At 36.8% G+C, this 21,245-nt stretch overlaps 1 protein-coding gene and 2 pseudogenes across 3 annotated transcripts; 1 reads left to right on the top strand and 2 right to left on the bottom strand.

Annotated features, from left to right (window-relative positions):
- Positions 1-866: 866 nt before the first annotated feature.
- LOC125210412 (G-type lectin S-receptor-like serine/threonine-protein kinase RKS1) lies at positions 867-11,213 on the top strand (annotated as a pseudogene). The gene is made up of 8 exons (XR_016137068.1): positions 867-1,590; positions 1,702-2,236; positions 2,389-2,499; positions 2,798-2,991; positions 10,265-10,475; positions 10,553-10,776; positions 10,852-10,999; positions 11,082-11,213. The product of XR_016137068.1 is annotated as a G-type lectin S-receptor-like serine/threonine-protein kinase RKS1 (transcript).
- On the bottom strand, positions 3,432-4,663 carry LOC148931114 (GLABROUS1 enhancer-binding protein-like; annotated as a pseudogene).
- Positions 11,214-11,533: 320 nt separating the features above from the next.
- On the bottom strand, positions 11,534-13,118 carry LOC125216908 (uncharacterized). 2 transcript variants are annotated; one of them, XM_048118693.2, is made up of 2 exons: positions 13,030-13,118; positions 11,534-12,584 (listed from the first exon to the last, which is right to left on the bottom strand). In XM_048118693.2, exon 2 carries the CDS (start codon positions 12,578-12,580, stop codon positions 11,615-11,617), a length of 966 nt encoding a protein of 321 aa, XP_047974650.2. In that variant the 5' UTR covers positions 12,581-12,584; positions 13,030-13,118; the 3' UTR covers positions 11,534-11,614. The 2 variants fall into 2 exon arrangements, with proteins under 2 accessions (XP_047974650.2, XP_088924398.1); XM_089068272.1 differs by lacking the exon at positions 13,030-13,118 and adding an exon at positions 12,780-13,011.
- Positions 13,119-21,245: the final 8,127 nt, after the last annotated feature.

The following is a 21,245-nucleotide window of genomic DNA, read 5'->3' as shown; positions in this document are numbered from 1 at the left end:
TATTCATGGAGAAAAACATATGTAAGCTTACCAAATTAATTTTAAGTTTGTTAAACAGTTATAGAAAAGATTCTATGCCACTTGTATTAATGAAATTTAATGCACACATGTGAATGAACGAGACAAAATGAACGCCACCTAAGAAAAAGGGAAACGGATCATCAAACAATTACTCAAAATTCAAACAGTCAAACTCCAACATTCAATTCGAATGCCTTGTTCTTATAGTCCATCCAATCAACATTTCACTTTTCAGAGACTTGATCTTGGTCTCAGTAACCATTTCGGAATTGACTCAAGTTGGAGCCCAATAATAATTTGGGTGGATATACTCACACGTCTAATAGAGCTTAGAATACAGTTCACAAAAGAAGTGTAGTGGATCATAAGCTTGGAATTATTTCGCACTTCATAAAAAAGAAGATCTGATTTATCATTACTATGCTTTTAATTAATTTGATTTTGTCAACGAAACTGTGTTTCAGCCCAGATGAGTGACGCTATCACATAATCGAGCTAGAACTTGATAATTACAGTATTTTTTCATACAATTTATGCATTCTCACGTGTTTCGAGTGTCTTATTACATTTGATACCTATTAGTTAGAGGAAAAATGTGTATCCAATTAGTTGTGCTTCATTGCCCATCTTGAACTTGATAACTACACGTCTACTCCCGTTACTTTCAAGCTGACCGAGTCATCCCAACTGTAAATTTAATGTGAAATTTCTAGGAAATGAATGAATGATTAATTGCGTCAGTAACTAAAGACTTTTCTCTTGGAATTAAATCTTGTGGGGTTACTGTAATTAGCTAGCTTTATTGTTGGTCTTAGAAACACTAGCAGCTACATTCCAAACAAACATACATATTTGTAGTATTATTTATCATTTTCTCCATCTCATGATCAGCCATGCATGGAATTGGAAAGCTACTAGCAATCTCAGTAATTGTGTTGGTGATGGGTGAAAGATCCATTGAAGCAGTAGACACGCTTGCACAAGGGGAATCTCTTGCCGGAAACCAGATTTTAACCTCAAACAATGGAACCTTCCAATTGGGCTTCTTCGAAACTTCTAAAGGCACGGGCAGATTCTATCTCAGCATTCGTCACGCCAAGTTAGAAGGCCAGCCTCTTGTCTGGGTCGCAAACCGAGATAAACCGTTGCCCGACGCCACCGGCCCCATTCTACGAATATCCACAAACGGAAATCTCGAGCTCTTTTACGGCCTTGATCTCTTTTGGAACACTTCCTTGTCCACGCCAGCAGAAAGCGCGGTGCTCCGCAAGAACGGAAATCTCATCGTGAGGGACGGAGGGGCGAGTGTGGTTTGGCAAAGCTTCGACCACCCTACGCATACGTGGCTGCCCGGAGCTACACTTGGATTTGACAAGAAGACCGGCACCGCGTTTCGTGGAAGAGCAACGACGACCCTTCGCCGGGGGAGTTTGCGGTGGAGATCACGCCAGAATCCAAGATGGTGTTCAAGTGGAAAGAAACAACGGTGTATTTCGAGAGTGAAAGCGACGGCTCCGGCAATAATCAGTTCGGTTTTGATGCTCAGCTACTCAACTCCCTCTCCATCAGGTTTGTTGTTTCAACTTTAGAAATAAGATTTGTTTGATTGATGCATGAGTTTTACTATTAACTACGTCAACGCAAAGTGTGTTATCAAGTTGAAGCATTTTTATAATACAGGTTTGAAATGGAGAAGCAAAGTTCGTATGTGACGCTTGAGAACACTGAGGTGATAATGAGCGGTGATAGTTCCAGCCTTGTTTTCGCGATGCTGGTGATGGTGGAGTATGGGCTGCTCCATCGGCCCTGCCACGGGAGGACTTCTGTGGGGCGTACGGCGTGCTGCAGCTCAATAATAGTTGCACGTGCCTGTTCGGGTTCCTGCCATCATCGTCTCCCAACCCCATGGGCGGGAGCTGTTATAGATCCACCTCTATATCAGATTGTAATGGGAAAATAGTCAAGGAGGGTTTTAATGCGGTTTCGAGTATCAAGTGGCCTAATCAGCCTAAAATAGTAACAGTAAGAGATGGTGGTGGTGGTGATAACGAGTGTAAGGCGGCCTGCCAGCGGAGCTGCTTGTGCACGGCCTATGCTTTTAATGGGAGCGAATGTTTCGTGTGGGAAGGAGATTTGTATGGTATACGAACCAACATTGCAGAGGATCAGAAGCTGCACGTTAAGCTTGCCTCTTCTGCTCTCCCGGATCCTGGAGGTAAGTACGTTTTGTGTAGCGACACACCAGCACCCCAACCAAAATCGTTAAACTAGTAGTATATCTTTTATTTTAGTGGCACTCGTAGTTAAAAATATTCGATTTTAGTTTTCTGCGTCTGTACCTGACTTGATGCAGGTATTTATGTATAGGTAAAAGCAAGATTTTGGAGGTGGTCATTGCAGTTGTGGTTCCGGTTTTGGTGATTGTTTCCGGTGGATTTCTGGGCTTTTTTTACAATAGGAGGAGCAAACACAACAAAGGTTAGTTAGTTGTACTACTCCTAAAAGATTTGAGTTTGATTTACTCTAAATGGGAGGACTTTTTATTGTTCTAGTTTTTCATACGATTGTCAAGCACCATCAAATTATAAATGTTGACGTGGATAGTTGAAATGTCTACATAGTTTAACGGATGATGTGCTAAACGGCCTAATTGGATATTTTGCACTAGTTTGTAGAAAATTGACAAGTATGTGACTCGTATAGTAATGGATCACACTTCCATGTAGTTAGGCACATTCACCTTTTAATGATTCACATTGTTGGCCTCCATGCACAGACAACAAAGAGCCAGGTGATGATCTATTGTCCTTCGATTTTGACGTTAGTATCAACGCAACTAATGATGGAACAACTTTGAGGAATACGGAATTCGATCTGCCCATGTTTAGCTACTCAAGTGTTTCTGCTGCAACAAACAACTTTTCACCACAAAATAAGCTCGGAGAGGGAGGCTTCGGCCCAGTGTACAAGGTATATGTATAAACTGCCCTTACATATGTTCTTTTTTTTGCCACAAACGGAAATCTTGAGCTTTTTCACGGCCCTGGTCTCTTTTGGAACATATCTTTGTCCACGTCGGCGGAAAGCGCGGTGCTTTGCGAGAACGGAAATCTGAGTGAGGGCATTAGCAATAAGGGGGTTTTGAAAATCTACTTGAATTCAAGAATGGAACAGCAATTTGGGTATTCATAATCAAAGGCTACTATGTATCATGAAGTCTTTACATTCATACAATTGTGCAAAATGATCATCAAATCTTACGAGAACGCTCAATTGTTGTTGGCATAGTTTATTTCAAACCAAGATAGAAAATGGAAAGATAGAAAATAAAGCAAGATAAATGCATATAAATGGTACTCACATAGATAGATAGTCAGAAAACATAGAGAGTTGAATAGCAACAGCTTACCAAAAAGATGAGTTCTTAACCATAACATGCTAACACAAAAACATAGAAAGTCGATGAAAGGCTAACTAATCCTTGCTTTCCATGGCGGCCAAAACAAGCTTGGTTTGGGCTACTTTCACCTCCAACTGTTTGAGGTAAACCTTGAGCTCTTCCACCTTCAACTTGTTCCACTCATTCTCCACATCCCCTGATCCAAAGGCGGCTTCCCCGTAGATGCAAAGTCTTTCCTCCATTGTCGCCCCACACCGATTCAGGCCTGTCATCGGCTTCTCCACCTCCCGACTCTTCTTCCCATCATCAGCCTCCTTCTTTCCTACGGCTCTCCTAACCACACTCCCATTCGCTCTCACCTTTCCTCATTCCCCCAAATCGCTTTAGAGAGATCATATGCCAATTGCTCTTGTGGCTTCGAGAATGTCTTATCCTTGCTCTTCAAGTACTTTCCCCTCAGCCTCCTTATCTTGTCCTGCAACTGCGTCTTGGTGAAATCTGTGAAATCTGTTTGAAGACTCTTCTTTAAAAACTCGTGATATTGATCCAGATTCGCAAATGGATCCACATTGTGCTTGTTCTTGAACTCTATCATCCCTTCCAAAATCACGATCTCGTCCTCCTCGCTCCACAGCCTTTGGAACATATTCGACTTCTTCTCCGCAGTCTCCGGCTAGGCGGCCGGGCTCTTTCTCGCCTTCTTTGCATCCTTACCGGCCGTGTCTTCAGCGGGGCGTTTCGCCTTGGATTTGGCCCTCCTGCTTGATTTCGGAGTCTCTTCCACCGGCTTTGCGGCGGACTCGGACTCCGTCTCAGATCCGGAGTCCTCTTCGTCGGAGGAAGAAGGGGGTTTGGCGGCGGAAATCTCAGGCTGTTGATGCATGCACGGCTGAGAAGGGAACGTGTACGAGCATGCATCTTTAATTAGGGAGTACTTGGAAATAAAGGCACAGGTGCATCCGAGTCAGCATGGTGAGGTGGAAGGGGAGAGGGTGTGATGAGGTGACGGTGTGAGTCGTTACTAACTGTGGGCATAGGTGGCGTTAACGGCGGGAGCAGCTATAAAGTGAAGAGAAGGGGACCACTGATGGCATGTTGATTGTGTGAGCATTTTGTGGCCTACGGATCTAGGATCCTTAGGATTGTTATCATTTATCTTTCTGCAATTCCTTTCATTCCCTCTGTTTTTGTAACTCGAGTTCCATAGTAATATAAGAGATTCCCCTATTATCGCGTGGTGTGATTGATGCTTGATTTCTGTGCGTGGGTTTGTGTATATCTGCTGCGAGTTGCAGGTATTGATCGGTTTTGAACTTATCAAGTGGTATCCAGAGCAGTCGGTTCTCGGATGACGACACCGGCGCCGAATACGCGGCTATCGGAAGCGGAAAGGAAGATTTTGGAGGCGGTGGATAAGCGGGTGAGTGATGCGGTGGATCGATTGGCGGATAGGCAGGGAGTGTTGGAGAATCAGATAGCGGAGGTGATGCGCGCGATCAAGGCGATGCCGCCACCTGTGCTACCACCACCGAAGGGCGAGGAGGGTAGTTCGTCGGGAGTAGTCATTGAGGGTCAGAAGGGGAAGGAGCAGTCGGAGAAGTGGAGCCGACCAACTCGTTACGAGTTCCCGAAGTTCGATGGGGACGGATTCGAAGGCTGGACGATGAGAGCAGAGTTCTTCTTTGAGATTGCAAAAGTGCCGATGAAAGAGAGAGTGAAGGTGGCAGCCATTCACTTGGAGGGTAAGGCCCTGCAATGGCACCGTGGGTTCATTAATCTGCAAGGCGAGGCGGCGATGGCAGATTGGGAAGGGTACGCGATGGCCATGGGGGCCAGATTCGGTACTCAAGCATACTCTGATCCCTTAGCGGATCTGAGAAATCTCCGGCAAACCGGATCCCTTCAAGACTACATGGATGCTTTCGATGAGATCTATCCACGCACTGGGATACGTGAAGATCAGGCCCTGAGTATGTTCTTATCGGGGTTGATCGACGAGTTACAGATGCCGGTCCGTATGTTTAAGCCGAAAGGATTGGCGGAGGCGATTTTCTTGGCTAAGTTGCAGGAGATGACTGTACGCGCGCTGGGTGGAAAGGCGAAAGGGAGTTTAGGGGGAGGAAGCTCTGGGAGTGCAGGGTACTCACATTCGAAATCTCTGGCAGTGACAACTACACCTTCGAAACCTGGGGGGCTCTCAGGGAACGCGGCGGTAAAGGACAACAAAACGATGGGAGGAAGGCCGCGCTTGACGCCAAGAGAAATGGATGAAAGAAGAAAGAAGGGTCTATGTTATTGGTGTCCGGAGAAATTCACACCGGCTCACGTTTGTTCACGACACAAGTCGTTCGTTATGCAGTTGCTAGAAGAAGAGGAGCGGAATGGGGGTAAGGAGGTGGAAGAAGATCTGCCATTTGAGGAGTGCGAGGAGGAACTGGATACTGATGAGCTTCAGCTATCCCTTCATGCAATGTGGGGAACCCGGGGACCCCAGATCATGCGAATCAAGGGAAAAAGCCAAGGCAAACCTCTACGTATATTGGTGGATACCGGGAGCACACACAACTTCCTTAGCAAGCGCATGATTCCTAGACTGCAGTGCGCAACGGTGGAGGTTTCCCCTAAGGCGGTGGAGGTAGCGAATGGGCAAATGCTCCAATGTACCAAGAAGTGCACCAATTTTGTGTGGGCAATGCAGGGCACCACCTACGCAACTGAGGTCTTCATTATTGGCCTTGAAACTTATGACTTAATTCTGGGAGTTCATTGGTTGTCCACTTTGGGACGAATCGCGTGGGATTTTGGAGAGATGAGCATGGAGTTTGTGATGGATGGAGTGGCAATCCGACTGGTAGGTGAGAAGGGAGCAACGGTGAAGACCCAACTGCATTGTCTCCGCGTGTGGGACGAACCGTTTGCAGGTGATGGAGAAACAAAGATGAGCACCCTAATGGCCACAGGGGATGTTGAACCAATGCAATGTTGGGAGTTGAGCAGTGAGGTTACTTGGCCAGAGTTAGAGGAGGTCTTGGTAGAGTACAAAGATGTGTTTGAAGAGCCTCAAGGACTTCCACCACTGAGAGATCACGACCACCATATCACGCTTAAGGCAGGAGCAGAGGCGGTAAACGTGCGCCCTTACCGATATGCACATCATCAGAAGGATGCAATTGAGAAAATGATAGCCGAGATGCTAGTTTCGGGTGTTATTCGCCCCAGTCAGAGCTCGTTTGCGAGTCCGATAGTCTTGGTGAAGAAGAAGGATGCGACGTGGAGTTTGTGTGTCGATTATCGGGCTCTCAACGCCATCACGGTCAAGGATAAGTACCCTATTCCGGTTATCGAAGAGCTCTTGGATGAATTGGGTTCGGCTGCATGGTTTTCAAAAATCGATCTACGATCGGGGTATTGGCAAGTTCGGATGGCCCCCGAGGACGTGTACAAGACGGCGTTCAAGTCACATGCCGGGCACTATGAATTTCTAGTCATGCCGTTTGGGCTGACCAACGCACCGGCAACGTTCCAGAATTTGATGAACACGGTCTTTCGGGATTTCTTGAGGAAATTTGTGTTGGTCTTCTTCGACGATATACTTATCTATAGCGCGAGTCAAACCGATCATGTAAGGCATGTTCAGCAAGTCCTCAGCCTTATGCGGCAGCACAGCTTGTTGGCGAAGAGGTCTAAGTGTGCGTTTGGATGTGAGGAGGTAGAATATTTGGGGCATGTTATTTCGAGCGCTGGGGTGGCTACGGACAAGGGAAAGATAGAAGCAATCCTAACCTGGCCTCAACTGAAGTCAGTGAAGCATGTGAGGAGTTTTTTGGGGTTGACTGGGTATTACCGGAGGTTTGTGAAGGGTTATGGTATTATGGCTCGGCCCTTGATTGAAGTCATTAAAGGGGCAAGTTTTCAATGGACCCCCTCTGCTCAGGCTGCGTTTGAGGAGCTTAAGATCGCCATGACTTCTGCCCCTGTCTTGGCACTGCCGGACTTCTCGCGGGACTTCATTGTAGAGACGGACGCTTCTGGAGTAGGAATCGGGGCGGTTCTGATGCAAGATAAGCATCCGATAGCGTATATCAGCAAGGTCTTGTCTGTTAAGTATCAAGCGTTGTCGGTCTACGAGAAGGAGTTACTTGCAATATTGTTGGCAGTTAAGAAGTGATGCCATTATCTGCAATGCCGGAAGTTTGTGATATTGACAGACCATCAAAGCCTGAAGTATTTGTTGGAGCAAAGACTCACGACCCCCACTCAACAAGCGTGGATGACCAAGCTGATGCAATTTGACTACGAGATACGGTACAAGAAAGGGAGTGAAAATTCAGTGGCTGATGCATTATCAAGAGTTCCAGAGATCTTGACATATGCCCTTACCTCGTATGTGATTCCACTGGAGCTGCTGGCAAAGATCAAATCATCATGGGCAGCTGACTCCCATCTCAGCCAAATTATTGAGTCGAAACAGAGCAGCTCTGACTCCTACCCGAAGTTCACCTGGAAAAAAGGAGAGTTGCGCCGCCATGGCCGGTTGGTGGTTGGAAAGGATCTTACCTTGCGAGCACAAATCTTGGCATTATTCCATGAATCGGCTTTTGGGGGCCATTCAGGGGCATTAGCAACGTACAAAAGGCTTGCTGCTCTGTTATACTGGCCCAAACTGCTCAAGGACGTTCGGGAATTCGTGCGAGTATGCGTGGTATGTCAGCAATACAAGGCGGGTAGTTCAGCTCCGGCAGGCTTGCTTCAACCACTACCCGTGCCCACGGCCATATTCACCGACCTTACGATGGACTTCATTGAGGCATTGCCTATGTCGAGGGGTAAGAATACAATCTTAGTAGTGGTGGATCGGATGAGTAAATACGCTCATTTCATGGCTTTGGCCCATCCCTTCACCGCAAAGAACGTGGCTGTAAGTCTTCATGGATTCGGTCTTCAAACCTCATGGTATGCTGGTGCGCATAGTGAGTGACCGAGGGGCTATATTTGTTGGTGCTTTCTGGCGAGACTTTTTCGGATTGCTGGGCATTGAACTGCTCTACCCCACGGCGTACCATCCCGAGACCGATGGTCAGTCAGAAGTGGTGAACAGGGGCCTGCAATGTTACTTGCGGTGTATGGCGGGAGAAAAACCCCATTCGTGGATGCAGTGGCTGAGTGTCGCCGAGTACTGGTACAACACTTCTTATCACACCTCAATTAAGATGATGCCGTTTGAGGCACTCTATGGGTTCGCACCCTCTATGCATGTGCCTTATCTACCGGGAGACTCACGGGTAGAGGCAGTGGATATTGCCCTGCGTGATAGGGAGGAAATGGTAGAGATCCTTAAAAAGAATCTGCAGCGTGCAGCTGATCGTATGAAGAGGCAGGCTGATAAAAGGAGGGTTGATAAGGAATATGAAATTGGAGCATGTGGTATGGCTGAAACTTCGCACTTATCGTCAGAAATCGGTCAAGGGGACGCATCACAAGTTTGAACCCAAGTATTATGGGCCCTATCAGGTTCTGGACCGAATAGGAAAAGTGGCATACAAACTGAAGTTTCCGGCGACGGCCACGATCCATGACGTGTTCCATGTTTCTCTCTTGAAACCGGCGGCCCCTCCAACTAAGCCCAGTACCAACTTGCCGCCAATGTCTCATATCCAAGACACGGTTCCATTGGCGATCTTAGACCGGAAGATGGTGAAGCGTTGTGACCATGCAGCAACCCAGTGGCTTATTCATTGGGCGGGTCATTCTCCGGCGGATGCGTCTTGGGAATTTGCGGAGGAAATCCAAGCTCGGTTCCCTTGGTTCCTTGAGGACAAGGAACCTTAAGGGGGGGCATTGATGCATGCACGGCTGAGAAGGGGACGTGTACGAGCATGCATCTTTAATTAGGGAGTACGTGGAAATAAAGGCACAGGTGCATCCGAGTCAGCATGGTGAGGTGGAAGGGGAGAGGGTGTGATGAGGTGACGGTGTGAGTCGTTACTAACTGTGGGCATAGGTGGCGTTAACGGCGGGAGCAGCTATAAAGTGAAGAGAAGGGGACCACTGATGGCATGTTGATTGTGTGAGCATTTTGTGGCCTACGGATCTAGGATCCTTAGGATTGTTATCATTTATCTTTCTGCAATTCCTTTCATTCCCTCTGTTTTTGTAACTCGAGTTCCATAGTAATATAAGAGATTCCCCTATTATCGCGTGGTGTGATTGATGCTTGATTTCTGTGCGTGGGTTTGTGTATATCTGCTGCGAGTTGCAGGTATTGATCGGTTTTGAACTTATCAGCTGTGCTTTAGGGGAGGGGTGGGGTCGAGATCGGGGTCGGATTCCTCCTCCTCGCTGGAATCCGATTCGGATTCCTCAACTGGCTTCACGGGTTCACGGTTTTTAGCCATTTTTTTTTTCCAAAGAGAGAAACTAGGGTTTGTGGGGGTGAGAGGCGGCTTGTGTTTATGTGAGAGAGAATATCGAAACAATTCGTATAGTCATGGATGAAAGTTAGGCCCATTCAGCTTTTAATGATTCAAATTGTTGGCAGACAACAAAGAGCCAGGTGATGATCTATTGTCCTTCGATTTTGACGTTAGTATCAACGCAACTAATTTTGAGGAACATGGAATTCGATCTGCCCATGTTTAGTTACTCAAGTGCAACAAACAACTTTTCACCACAAAATAAGCTCGGAGAGGGAGGCTTCGGCCCAGTAAACTGCCCTTACATATGTTCTTTTTTTGCTACAAATTTACAAGAAAAAAGTCATGTATTTCCACCCTTTTCCATATTTAAAAAAAAAAGCCACACCCTTCAAAGATTGCTAAATATACTGTTGGATTATATGAACAGGGCGAACTACTAAATGGAGAAAGAATAGCGCTAAAGAGGCTATCCCAAAAATCTGGACAAGGTTTCGAAGAATTCAGAAATGAAATCATTCTGATTGCAAAACTGCAGCATCAGAATCTTGTACGCATCTTAGGCTGTTGTATTCACCCTGTTGAGAGCATTCTAATCTACGAATACATGCCTAATAAGAGTCTAGACGTGTTCCTTTTTGGTTTGTACCTACTAACTCTAAACTTAACCAACCATTTTTTATAAGTTTCAATAATAGATGAGCATAACATTGTTCAGGATCAACCAAACAAGAAATGCTAGACTGGAAAAAACGTATACGTATTGTTGAGGGGATTGCTCAAGGGCTTCTGTACCTCCATGAATACTCGAGGGTGCGCATAATCCACAGAGATCTCAAGGCGAGCAACATTCTTCTTGATGATGAGATGAACCCCAAGATATCGGACTTATCTTTGGAGGCACTGATTCGCAGGCTCACACCATAGAGTCGTTGGAACATTGTAAGCTCAATACATAAAGATTGTTGCAATCTTGTTAGTCGAAAGCTGATCTAAATTGATGTGTTTGTTTTATAGTGGCTACATTGCTCCTGAGTATGCAATGGAAGGCTTATTTTCCATAAAGTCTGATGTTTACAGCTTTGGAGTATTGGTTCTTGAGATCATAAGCGGCAGGAAGAACACTGGCTTCTACAAAACTGACTCTATCAGTCTTCCTGGACATGTGACCATTTTCTTTTTCTACTTTTCTTGATTGCATCATGTCTTTTTCACATAGTTACACCTCCCACTGTGTGAGAATTCAGGAGACATGTTGAATGTGTTGCAAGCATGGGAACTGTGGATTTCGGGCAGAGGTGTGGAACTGCTGGATGAAAAGGCGGGATCTATGGCGGCTTCGACCGCTTTGAGGTACATAAATGTGGGACTTTTGTGTGTGCAAGAAAATCCCAAAGACAGACCAAACATGTCTAGTGTGGTGTCCATGCTTAGCATTGAGATTGCAGCTCTTCCACCACCTAAGAAACCTGCTTTTTCAACTACAAGTTTGGTCAACTCATCTTCATCAGAAAGGAGACCCTTATTTTTCTGGAAATCACTTAAGTGATTCAGATATTGTGCCCGGATGATGATGATATTTGCTACTTCAAAAGAAATATTCCTATACTAGTACTATTATTCTGTCTGTATACAGAATTATGTTTGGACAGTGTCTAAGAGAAATATACTGTATCAATAATATTTAATGGATGTGATATAAGCAATGCATAAATATGTGATTGAAATGGACAAAATTGAACATCAAGTTATACAGAACATCAAACAACTTACTTAAAATCTAAACGACAAATTTCAACAAAAATCTCTTGTGCTTACAGTCCAGCATCTCACTCAAGCTACACTCCACGCCATTTTGTGTCAGCAGTTTCTGCCTCGACTTTAATCTTTGTATATCATGCCTAAAGAAGCCCGGATACTGAGAAATTTCGTCAATGCTTCTTCCCATCGCTTCTTTCAAGAACTTGATTCTTGGTCTCAACAATTTACTTACACTGTTGATTATAACAAGAGGATAGCCAGCAACCACTGCTGCTAACTGACTCGAACTGAACCCACAAGACTCCAAGTACATAACATTAGATCTGAGAACTTTGTTCACATCCCTACACAGAACTTCCGGGAAATTCAACACTGCTCTTTGGAGCTGAGGCTCTGTCAGACCAAGTGATCTTAAAAACTCACAGGCTGGTCGTAGCCGTTTCTCAACACTATACCTTGTGATGAATGGATGTTTGGCCACAAATCTACCAACCACCCCATCTTTGGACAGACCAAGGCTGGCAAGAAAATCCACCAACCGAGAAAGTTTTGATTCAATGCTGTAACTTATGATTACAGGGTTTAAGAGTATCAGTTTGCCAATTTGCTTCTCGGGAGCACCAAGAACTTCGAAGAAGGCAAGAAGCGGGCAGAGCTTCTCTTCCAAACTGTGCAAGAGTATGCGTGGGAATTTGGCTATGGCAGAAGCTACCTCCTTCGGTCTTGACTCCAACGTTGCAAGGCACTGGATCATCGGTACAAGTTTGTCGTGCAAGTCGAGGGTAAGAATTTCGGGGCACTTCCTAATGACCATGGAAAGTTTCCCCCCTGGTATGCCTGTGCTTCTCAAATAATCCCAAGTTTCTGAGGCGATTTCCCTATCGACAACTTCAAGCCGTCTGCACTTGTTGAACATATAATGTATGCTTTTATCATCAAAACCTCTTTCTCTGAAGAACCACATAATGCCACTACCTGTCTCCATATCCCTGTGGGAATTTGTAAAGCTTCAGATAGAACATCTAACCTCAAGCAGTAAAAATGCAGATAAAAGCAAAAGCTCACTTCCTTCTTTTCCCCAAATTTTATTAAGCAAAAACTACAGAATCTTAGCAATCCACATTATGAAAGTGTGCAATAAATTCAATACAGGCAGGAAATTAGACCGGAAATATGCATCATACTCGATTCTTCAGATGCACATTAATAAACACAGTCAATGTCACATCATTCCACTGATTTTCAGCAAAGAATTTTCTAGCATTTCGAACTCAATTAACCTAAAATTTTCGAGTATAGCTACCCACGAATCTCGAGCATTATATCTCAGCAAAATCGAGCTAAACTCCGAGGAATAAATTAATCGAACAAAAAAAGCGTAAACGGCGAAGGTAGGATAAGTGCAACAGGAGAGAAAATGGAGAAAGAGTGTACCTGCGCTGCGGCGGCCGAACGTGGTGGTTTGTGTGGATGGCGACGGCGGGAGTTATTTTAGTTGTACTCTATCTCAAACTATATCCACTTTTCAAAAAATGCCTTTACCGTAAAGATAAAGATAAATTAACAACAATTGTATATACAAAATACCCCTTAATTTAATTCTATTTTGAGGATAATATTTTATGACTAATTTACCCTTAGTAATTAATATCGGATATTTCTAACTGTAGTAGTTTAGGAAAATATCATTGATTTAGGTTTTAAACTATTTATGTTAATATTGATTAACACACTACATAATTAAATTACTATATTTAATTATAAAATAAATACTACTCCGTAGTATATAATTTAATAAAGTACGATACTATTTACTTTTTAAAAGAAACTAGTGTTAACCCACGTGCTATGCGCGACTTGGAAAAAATACTATGAATAAATAAAATAAAATAAGTGATAATATCATTGCATATATAAGATTAAAGATATTTAGGAGAAAATACCATTACATAAGTGACAATATTATTTTATTAGACTTATATATCTAGAGTATAAAAAGCTAATAAAATATTAGGGAACAATAACATTGTCTCGCAAAAAAATAAAATGATGAACTACAAACAAATAAAAAGCGCACATATAACTACAATTTTAAAAAATAAGTATGTACTATAACAATAAGATTATAAAGAACGAAAAGTATCAATAACACTTTTTTAAAAATTTACATATCTGAGTTAGTAAATTTAGTCAAATTAAATGACCGTTACTTATAACTAAAAATGTTACTATCAATTATATACACAATTATTATTTACAAATATTGAAAAGATTCATAACTAATAAATATTTAAAATCTAGCCTAAAATTTATAAATATTCAAACGACTAAATCAATTTTCTACCTGCACTATTTAAAAAATATGGATATACTTTTATGAAATGAGAAATAATATAATTATATCAAGTTCTAAACTCATAAATTATATTAATAATTTATTAAACTAATAAAAACTCATATAATCAAATAAGTTTAGAAACTAATAGTTGCATAAAAAACAAATGCTAATTCAACCTCTATATATGTTGTGGCTCAAAGTTAAAATATCTTAAATTACATGTTTCAATTTATTTAATAAATTTATTATTAAAAAAAATCTATATTTTAAATATATAAATTTGTTGGTACTAAATATAAATATGATTTAATAATATAGTTTGAGTGGTTCAAAACAAATTTAATAAAATTCACCAATTAATTATGACAATTCAATATTACTTATCACCTCGAACGTTAGCAAATCCATCGTTGATTTATTGAGATAGTTGTTGCAACGGTCTAACCCCTGAACTCCTCACTTTTAACAATACATTTTGATACTGATACTATAGTTCCTCACTTTTAACCATACATAAATAAAGAAGTGTTTTAATGCTTGGTTGGATTCATTAAATTAGCATTTGAGTATGTGCACTATCATTTCAACATTTTATTCAAAATTATCATATCATGTTATATTTGTAAAAAACTGTCTCGGCTTTATCTCCATGCATAATTATATCCCGTCATTTTTTAAGTTCTACAAAAAAAAAAGATATTCAAAATTGTAGTACAACATTTTTAATTCACAACAGATTGAGTAAAACATTTTTGATGATCATAATATGATGAGTAATTTTCAAATAAAATGATAAAATGAAAGCGATAGAATCAATAATTTACCTATTTTGATATTCCAAATTTTATCTGTTTATATTTAATACATATATGATGAAGTTAATTAACACCCAACACCAAATGTTTGCTATTTGTATATTTTTAGTCCCCTGTTGATAATTTGCCTGAATAAGATATCAAAAGGTAAAAAATTCAATTATAAAATTTTGGATAGAAATAGAAATTCTTTTACTATAATTTTTGCTCCAATTCCCATTATTTTTAAAGTAAAATAAAATGAGAAAAAGACAATAATAGAAAGAAGAAGAAAAAAAAAACCCACCCTAGCAAAACCCCAACAACAAATCTCAACCCTCCAAATAACAAATAGAAAGAATTGCTCCTTCCATAATTTGATCACGAAACTAATTTGTAATGATTTTGGGAAATGTTCCTTGAATCCTAATGCTCAACAAAAACCCAATAACAAATCTCAACCGTCCAAATAGCAAATAGAAAGAATTTCTCCTACATAATTTGAGCACGAAACTAATTTTGTAATGAATTTGGAAAATGTTCCTTGAATCATAAGGCTCTGCAAGATAAAAAAAATATTAATTAATGATTTTAGATAAATAGTTAAAAAATATACTAATAAGATAAAAATGCTAAAACACATACCATAAAATCATGGGAAACATATTCCAAGCTCACAACATTTGATTTGTTGTCCAGGTTTGGTCTTTACAAAAACACATACACCGAACTTTGATAACTGATGAAGTTAAGTTATGTTAGATTGTAGATCATTGAGGTAGATGAATTCTATAACGTCATTTTTCTTCTGGCAAAATTACAACATTAGCAAAACATACAAAAAAAATAATAAGGTAAATAGATGAATACAAATACTCCATACTACTATCTCATGGCCGTAGGAAGTTTCTTAAATTCTAGAAAATACTCGCCAATTTCAAAACAAAACTTGGTGGCGTTCGTGTCTTGTTTGTTTGGTTGGATTTTTTCATTGGTATTTATAGAGGTTATATCTGCAGATTTAAATTGTATACATTAATTCTCTATTAGTAATGATGTTAAATGGTGCAACGGTTTTCATTAATTAGCCAAGAGCGTTTCAAATAAAACGTTAATTGGCTTTGGAATCTTTCCAAAATTGAATATCAAATTTAATTAGTCTAAATTAATAAAAATACATAAAATGGTCGACCAATTAGTAAAAAATGGCTGCCTACTAACACTCTCATTTAATTAGTGGAATAAAATGGCTGTGAAATTAACGCTCATTTCATTAGTGAAAAACTGTTTTAAATTTAACGACATGGAATCAATGATTACATAATTTACGTCAAATAAATTCTCATTAATATTTGCCTTTATTTTTATTTTTCCTAGTAGGCGTCCATTCTCATTCTACACCGCATTGTATTCATAAATATTTCAAATCTTAGTACCTTAAATTTATAAATATTAAAGTTCATACCCAAACTTTGTAAATATTCAAATTAAGGCCAAAACTCGCCTTTTATATATGTATAGATTTATATTTGTTCATTTTATAGTTTAGTATCTAGTGTTTTTTTGTCATTCATATTATTTTTTCATAACTTTTTTGGGTTTTTTTGTTAATATTTCATTTAAATTGTCATGCGATGTAAATCATCAATATTGTTACAATGAAATAATTCAATATATGAAAATAATAAATTCAAATAATAAAATAATTTTTTAAATAACTGAAATGTCAACTACATGTGAACATACTTATAGTCATAATGATTTAATATATTTTGTGTTTTCTTTTTATTTTTGCGCTATTTTTCTTTCATATTTTCCCTTGTTCGTTTGTTATTAAATATCCAAAAGCATATACATAATTTTTTAAATTTTAATTACTTTTAGCGATAAGTATTTTAATATTAATAAAATATTAATCATTATTTCTTAACTAATCATTCAGTTATACAATAATATAATTGAATGCGAATGATCATTATCATTTTAATCTATTTTTTACAATTATACACTGTATTATGTTTGTTTTGTAATTTTTGAGTCAAGATGTAGATTAAAAAAAAACCAACTAATGATCATCAATTAGTTGGACGAGAGTACTAAGAAATTAAGTATATATATAGTATATATATGGTCATTTTTATAATTCTCATTTAAAATTGTTGAATAATAAAATAGTTGGATGTGAATAATAATTAATGCTCCTACTATTGTTTTAATTTATTTTTATTAATTATATATCAAATTTATTTTTATTTCATGATTTTGCATCAAGATATTGAATTAATGATTATCAGTTAGTTTAATGTTAGTATTATAAAATTAAGTGTACATATATGTGGTTGTTCATAATTTATAATTTTAAAAATTATTTAATACTATTAAAATAGTTTGATCGAATGATTGTTTGTTTTAATTTATTTTTTATTGTTATATTCATTTCATAATTTTTGAGTCAAAACGTATAGTGAAATCGACGTGATGATATTTAATTAGTTGGATGACAATACTAATTAATTAAGTATATTTACAAGAAGTTATATTTATAATTTATAATTTCGCTACTATTCCATTTAACAAAGAAATAGTTAGTTTTTTGAATAACTATTATTGTTTTAGTTTATTTTTATTATAAATAAATCAAAATAATAATCTTTAATTAGTTAGAATACTGAAAATTGAAATAATAAATTATAATTAGTTGAATGATAATCCTAAATATTTAAATACATTATGTGACGTTCTTTTAGTGACTAAAATTTTATATGTCAATTTATTCAATTAAATTTTATTGTATAATACTGTAGCATTTAAAAGTTGAGTCTAATTACTCACCCCAGATTTTATTAAATGTATGATGAAAAATGTGATGAATCCATCTTTTTAGTTTTGATCTATCTATAATTATGTAGCTTTAAGATAGAACTACTTAATACTTTCTTAAATCTGTAGTTATTTAGTTAACAAACTTAATTTTTCCCTAAATAGTTACGAAAGGGTAAATATGTGATATATAAACTAATTAATCATCATTAATGTAATTATAGATGTAAAATATCTAAAATATCCAATTTTGTATATACAATTTTTGTTAATTTATCACTGCCCTTTCAAAAAAGAGTAAAGATAAATTAACAAAAATTGTACATACAAAATGCCCCTTCTTTTTAAACCGGTTTTTATTTAAACCGGTTTTCTTATTAACTATTATTTCTTCACATAATTACCCTTTTGTTATATTTGTAAAGTTAAATCACTCTTCAATTACATAGACTATATATGGAAAATTTGAAAATATGGAAGATCACTAGCAACAAAAAATATGAAAACAGTAATGCATTAGGTTTTCTCCACCATTTTATTCCTATGTATTTGGTGTTTTTATTTAGCGTGGAATCATATTAGCTTCAAAATTCTAATTGTTTCTTATTCTTAGATTGTACTCAAACAACTTTAAAATTAAATGTAAATATTATTATTCAATAATTATAAATTAATCTTTTACAGAAATTTATGAAAAAACCAAAAAAAAAATTATTTTTTTTATTATAAATTTATGAAAAGAACGAAACATAAAATAAATAATTTCCTACTTGTTAACATTAAAATTTACAAAATGATAAGAATATAACAAAAAGCAAACAAATGAAAACATTGTTACTTTTAATTTAAATTAATTTCGTATGTAAATTTAAACGGAAAAAATAGTACTGTAGTAGTATAAGTTAAAAAGAGAAAATGGGTATCCCAGACTCCAAGTCTCCAACATGACTTGTGCTATTACATTACTATAATAATGTTAATTCTAATTTATAGGAATAATATAATAAAGACTACAAATGTTTGCAAATGCCAATATTTATTTTGTGTAATGTTAGTATTACGAAATCAAGTATGCATGTATATACTCATTTTATACTTTAGAATTTTAAGAATTAAATAAAATAATTAGATTCGAACGACTATGATAACTCTAAGATTTTAATTATATACATATGTAGTGATCATTTTTATAACTTAGAATTTAAAGATAGTTTAATAATAAAATAATTGGATGCAAACGGCTATAATTATTTTGTAATTCGTTGAATGATAACACTAAGAAATTAATTATATGCGTATATAATCGTTTTGGTAACTTAGAATTGTAAAGATGAGTTAATAATAAAATAATTGGATGCGAATGGACATTACTATTTTTTATTCCATTGGAGGATAACACTAAGAAATTAATCATATATGCGTGTAGTCATTTTTATAATTTTTAATTTTAAGAATTATTTAATAATAAAATAATTCGATGTGAATGACTATAATATTTTTTTGGATGACAATACTAAGAAATTATTATATACACGTGTAGTTGTTTTTATAGTTTGGAATTTTAAAGATTGTTTATTAATAAAATATGTGGATGGAATGACTATGATTATTTAGTTCGATGATAACACTAAGAAATTAATTATATACACATGATGTTGCTTATATTACTTATGATTTTTAAGATGATTTAATAATGAAATAATTGGATGCGAATGACTATTATTATTTTGTATTTAATTGGATGAAAACACTAAGAAAATAATTAAATATGCATGTAGTCATTTATAACTTAAGATTTTAAGAATTATATATTAATAAAATAATCGGACGTGAATGACTATAATTGTTTCTTTGGATGATACACTAAGAATTATTACAATAGTTAATTTTATATTTTTGAATTTTAAAGATTATTTATTAAGAAGTATATGGACGTGAACGACTATGATTATTTAGTTAGATGATAACAATAAGATTTCAGTTGCATATACTTGTAGTCGTTATAACTTAGATATTTAAAGATGATTTAATAATGAAATAATTGAATGTGATTGATTATTATTATTTATTATTTTATTAGATGATAATATTTAAAAAGTACTTTTATATATATATATATATATATATGTAGGTAGTCATTTTTATAACTCAGAATTGTAAAATTGATTTAATGATAAAATAATGAAATGCCGAAGTTAATTTAAAAGATATAATTCAGTTTGTATGGGAGAGTTTAAATGGAATGAAGAAATATCCTTTTTGTTGTTAATGGAAGAAGAAATTATGCAACTAATATTATCTACCTAATTGAATAGATCGATTCAACATTATTGATAACAAACTATGCCATTGAGTATGTAGTAAATCAATTACTAAATATATAAACGTTGATGAAGGATAACGCTATCCTAAATTATTATAGGAGGGTAATTATGTAATACAGCAAATTAGTTAATAATTATAATTTTATTTTGTACGTAAAATACCTAAAATGTCCAACTTTGTACATACAATTTTTGTTAATTTATCACTACCCTTCAAAAAATGCCTTTACCGTAAACTAGGTGTGAATTATATGCTGAAATTCAAATTTGAAATGGCTTTTGTGCAAATTTATTTTTGCTAATAATAGGGTCATTTATTGTCACATTTATATTGAATCTATAATATTTTGTATGTCAGAATACAATAACATTGTGTTCAGGACTAAATCTCATAATTAAATATGTACTATTAATTATCATATTTGGTTTATAAGATTAATCCCCACAACTTAATCCTAGGGGTGGGTCGATACGATATATCGTATCGAAAACGTTGTATCGTGTTTCGTATCGAAAATATCGATATGAAAGAATTTAATATCGTTATCGTATCGAAAGTTTCGATATATTGAATTGCGATATATCGAACTTTCGATATGGATAATATCAATATCGTTATCGTATCGAATACCTTAATATCGAAAAATATAATTTCAAAACTGAAGAATAACACAAAAATTAATAAAACTTCAACATAATAAAATAAATAGTTTTCTTATTAGGGTTTCATATATATATTTTCTAAATATATGAATGAATTAAATGGATTTATATATATTTATAATTTTTAAATTTCAATATGTATTGAATTTCAATATGTTTCGATATATATGATATAAAACGATATATCGCGATATAAGGAAATTCATATCGTTATCGTATCGGAAACTTACGATACGATACCGTATCGTCTCGAAAATTACGATATACCAAAAATTCGATAATTTTTCGATATTTTTCAATACGATACGAGCGATATATCATTTTCTCGGTATTTTTCCTCAGCCCTACTTAATCCTAGACGAATAGTCTCATGATAATTAGTCATAGCCTCCCCCCTCCAACTAAAATAATCCCACAACTTAATCATAGATGGATAGTCTCATGATTATTAGTCATAACAACCGATCGCCAATAAACTATGGGGTTGTATTTATTCTCTTACCAAAAGTCCAAAAACAATGTTACAAATTTAATACTACTTCAATTCTGTTCTCTAACAAAATTTTCATAATTTAGTGATTATTTTTGAAATATTGGATTATTGAGTTTTAGTTTTAGGTTTGAAGTTTGACAGTTTGACTGCTGGCCATTCACCACTTATGGAAAAATTATTAAAAATAAATAAAAACCTCAATCTAATAGCTAGAAACG

Source organism: Salvia hispanica, chromosome 3 (genome assembly GCF_029641045.1).
Source record: "Salvia hispanica isolate PSC_SH4W2 chromosome 3, Shi_PSC_v1, whole genome shotgun sequence".
In the NCBI taxonomy this organism is placed as follows: Eukaryota; Viridiplantae; Streptophyta; class Magnoliopsida; order Lamiales; family Lamiaceae; genus Salvia; species Salvia hispanica.
This window is presented reverse-complemented; position numbering and strand designations above follow the sequence as displayed.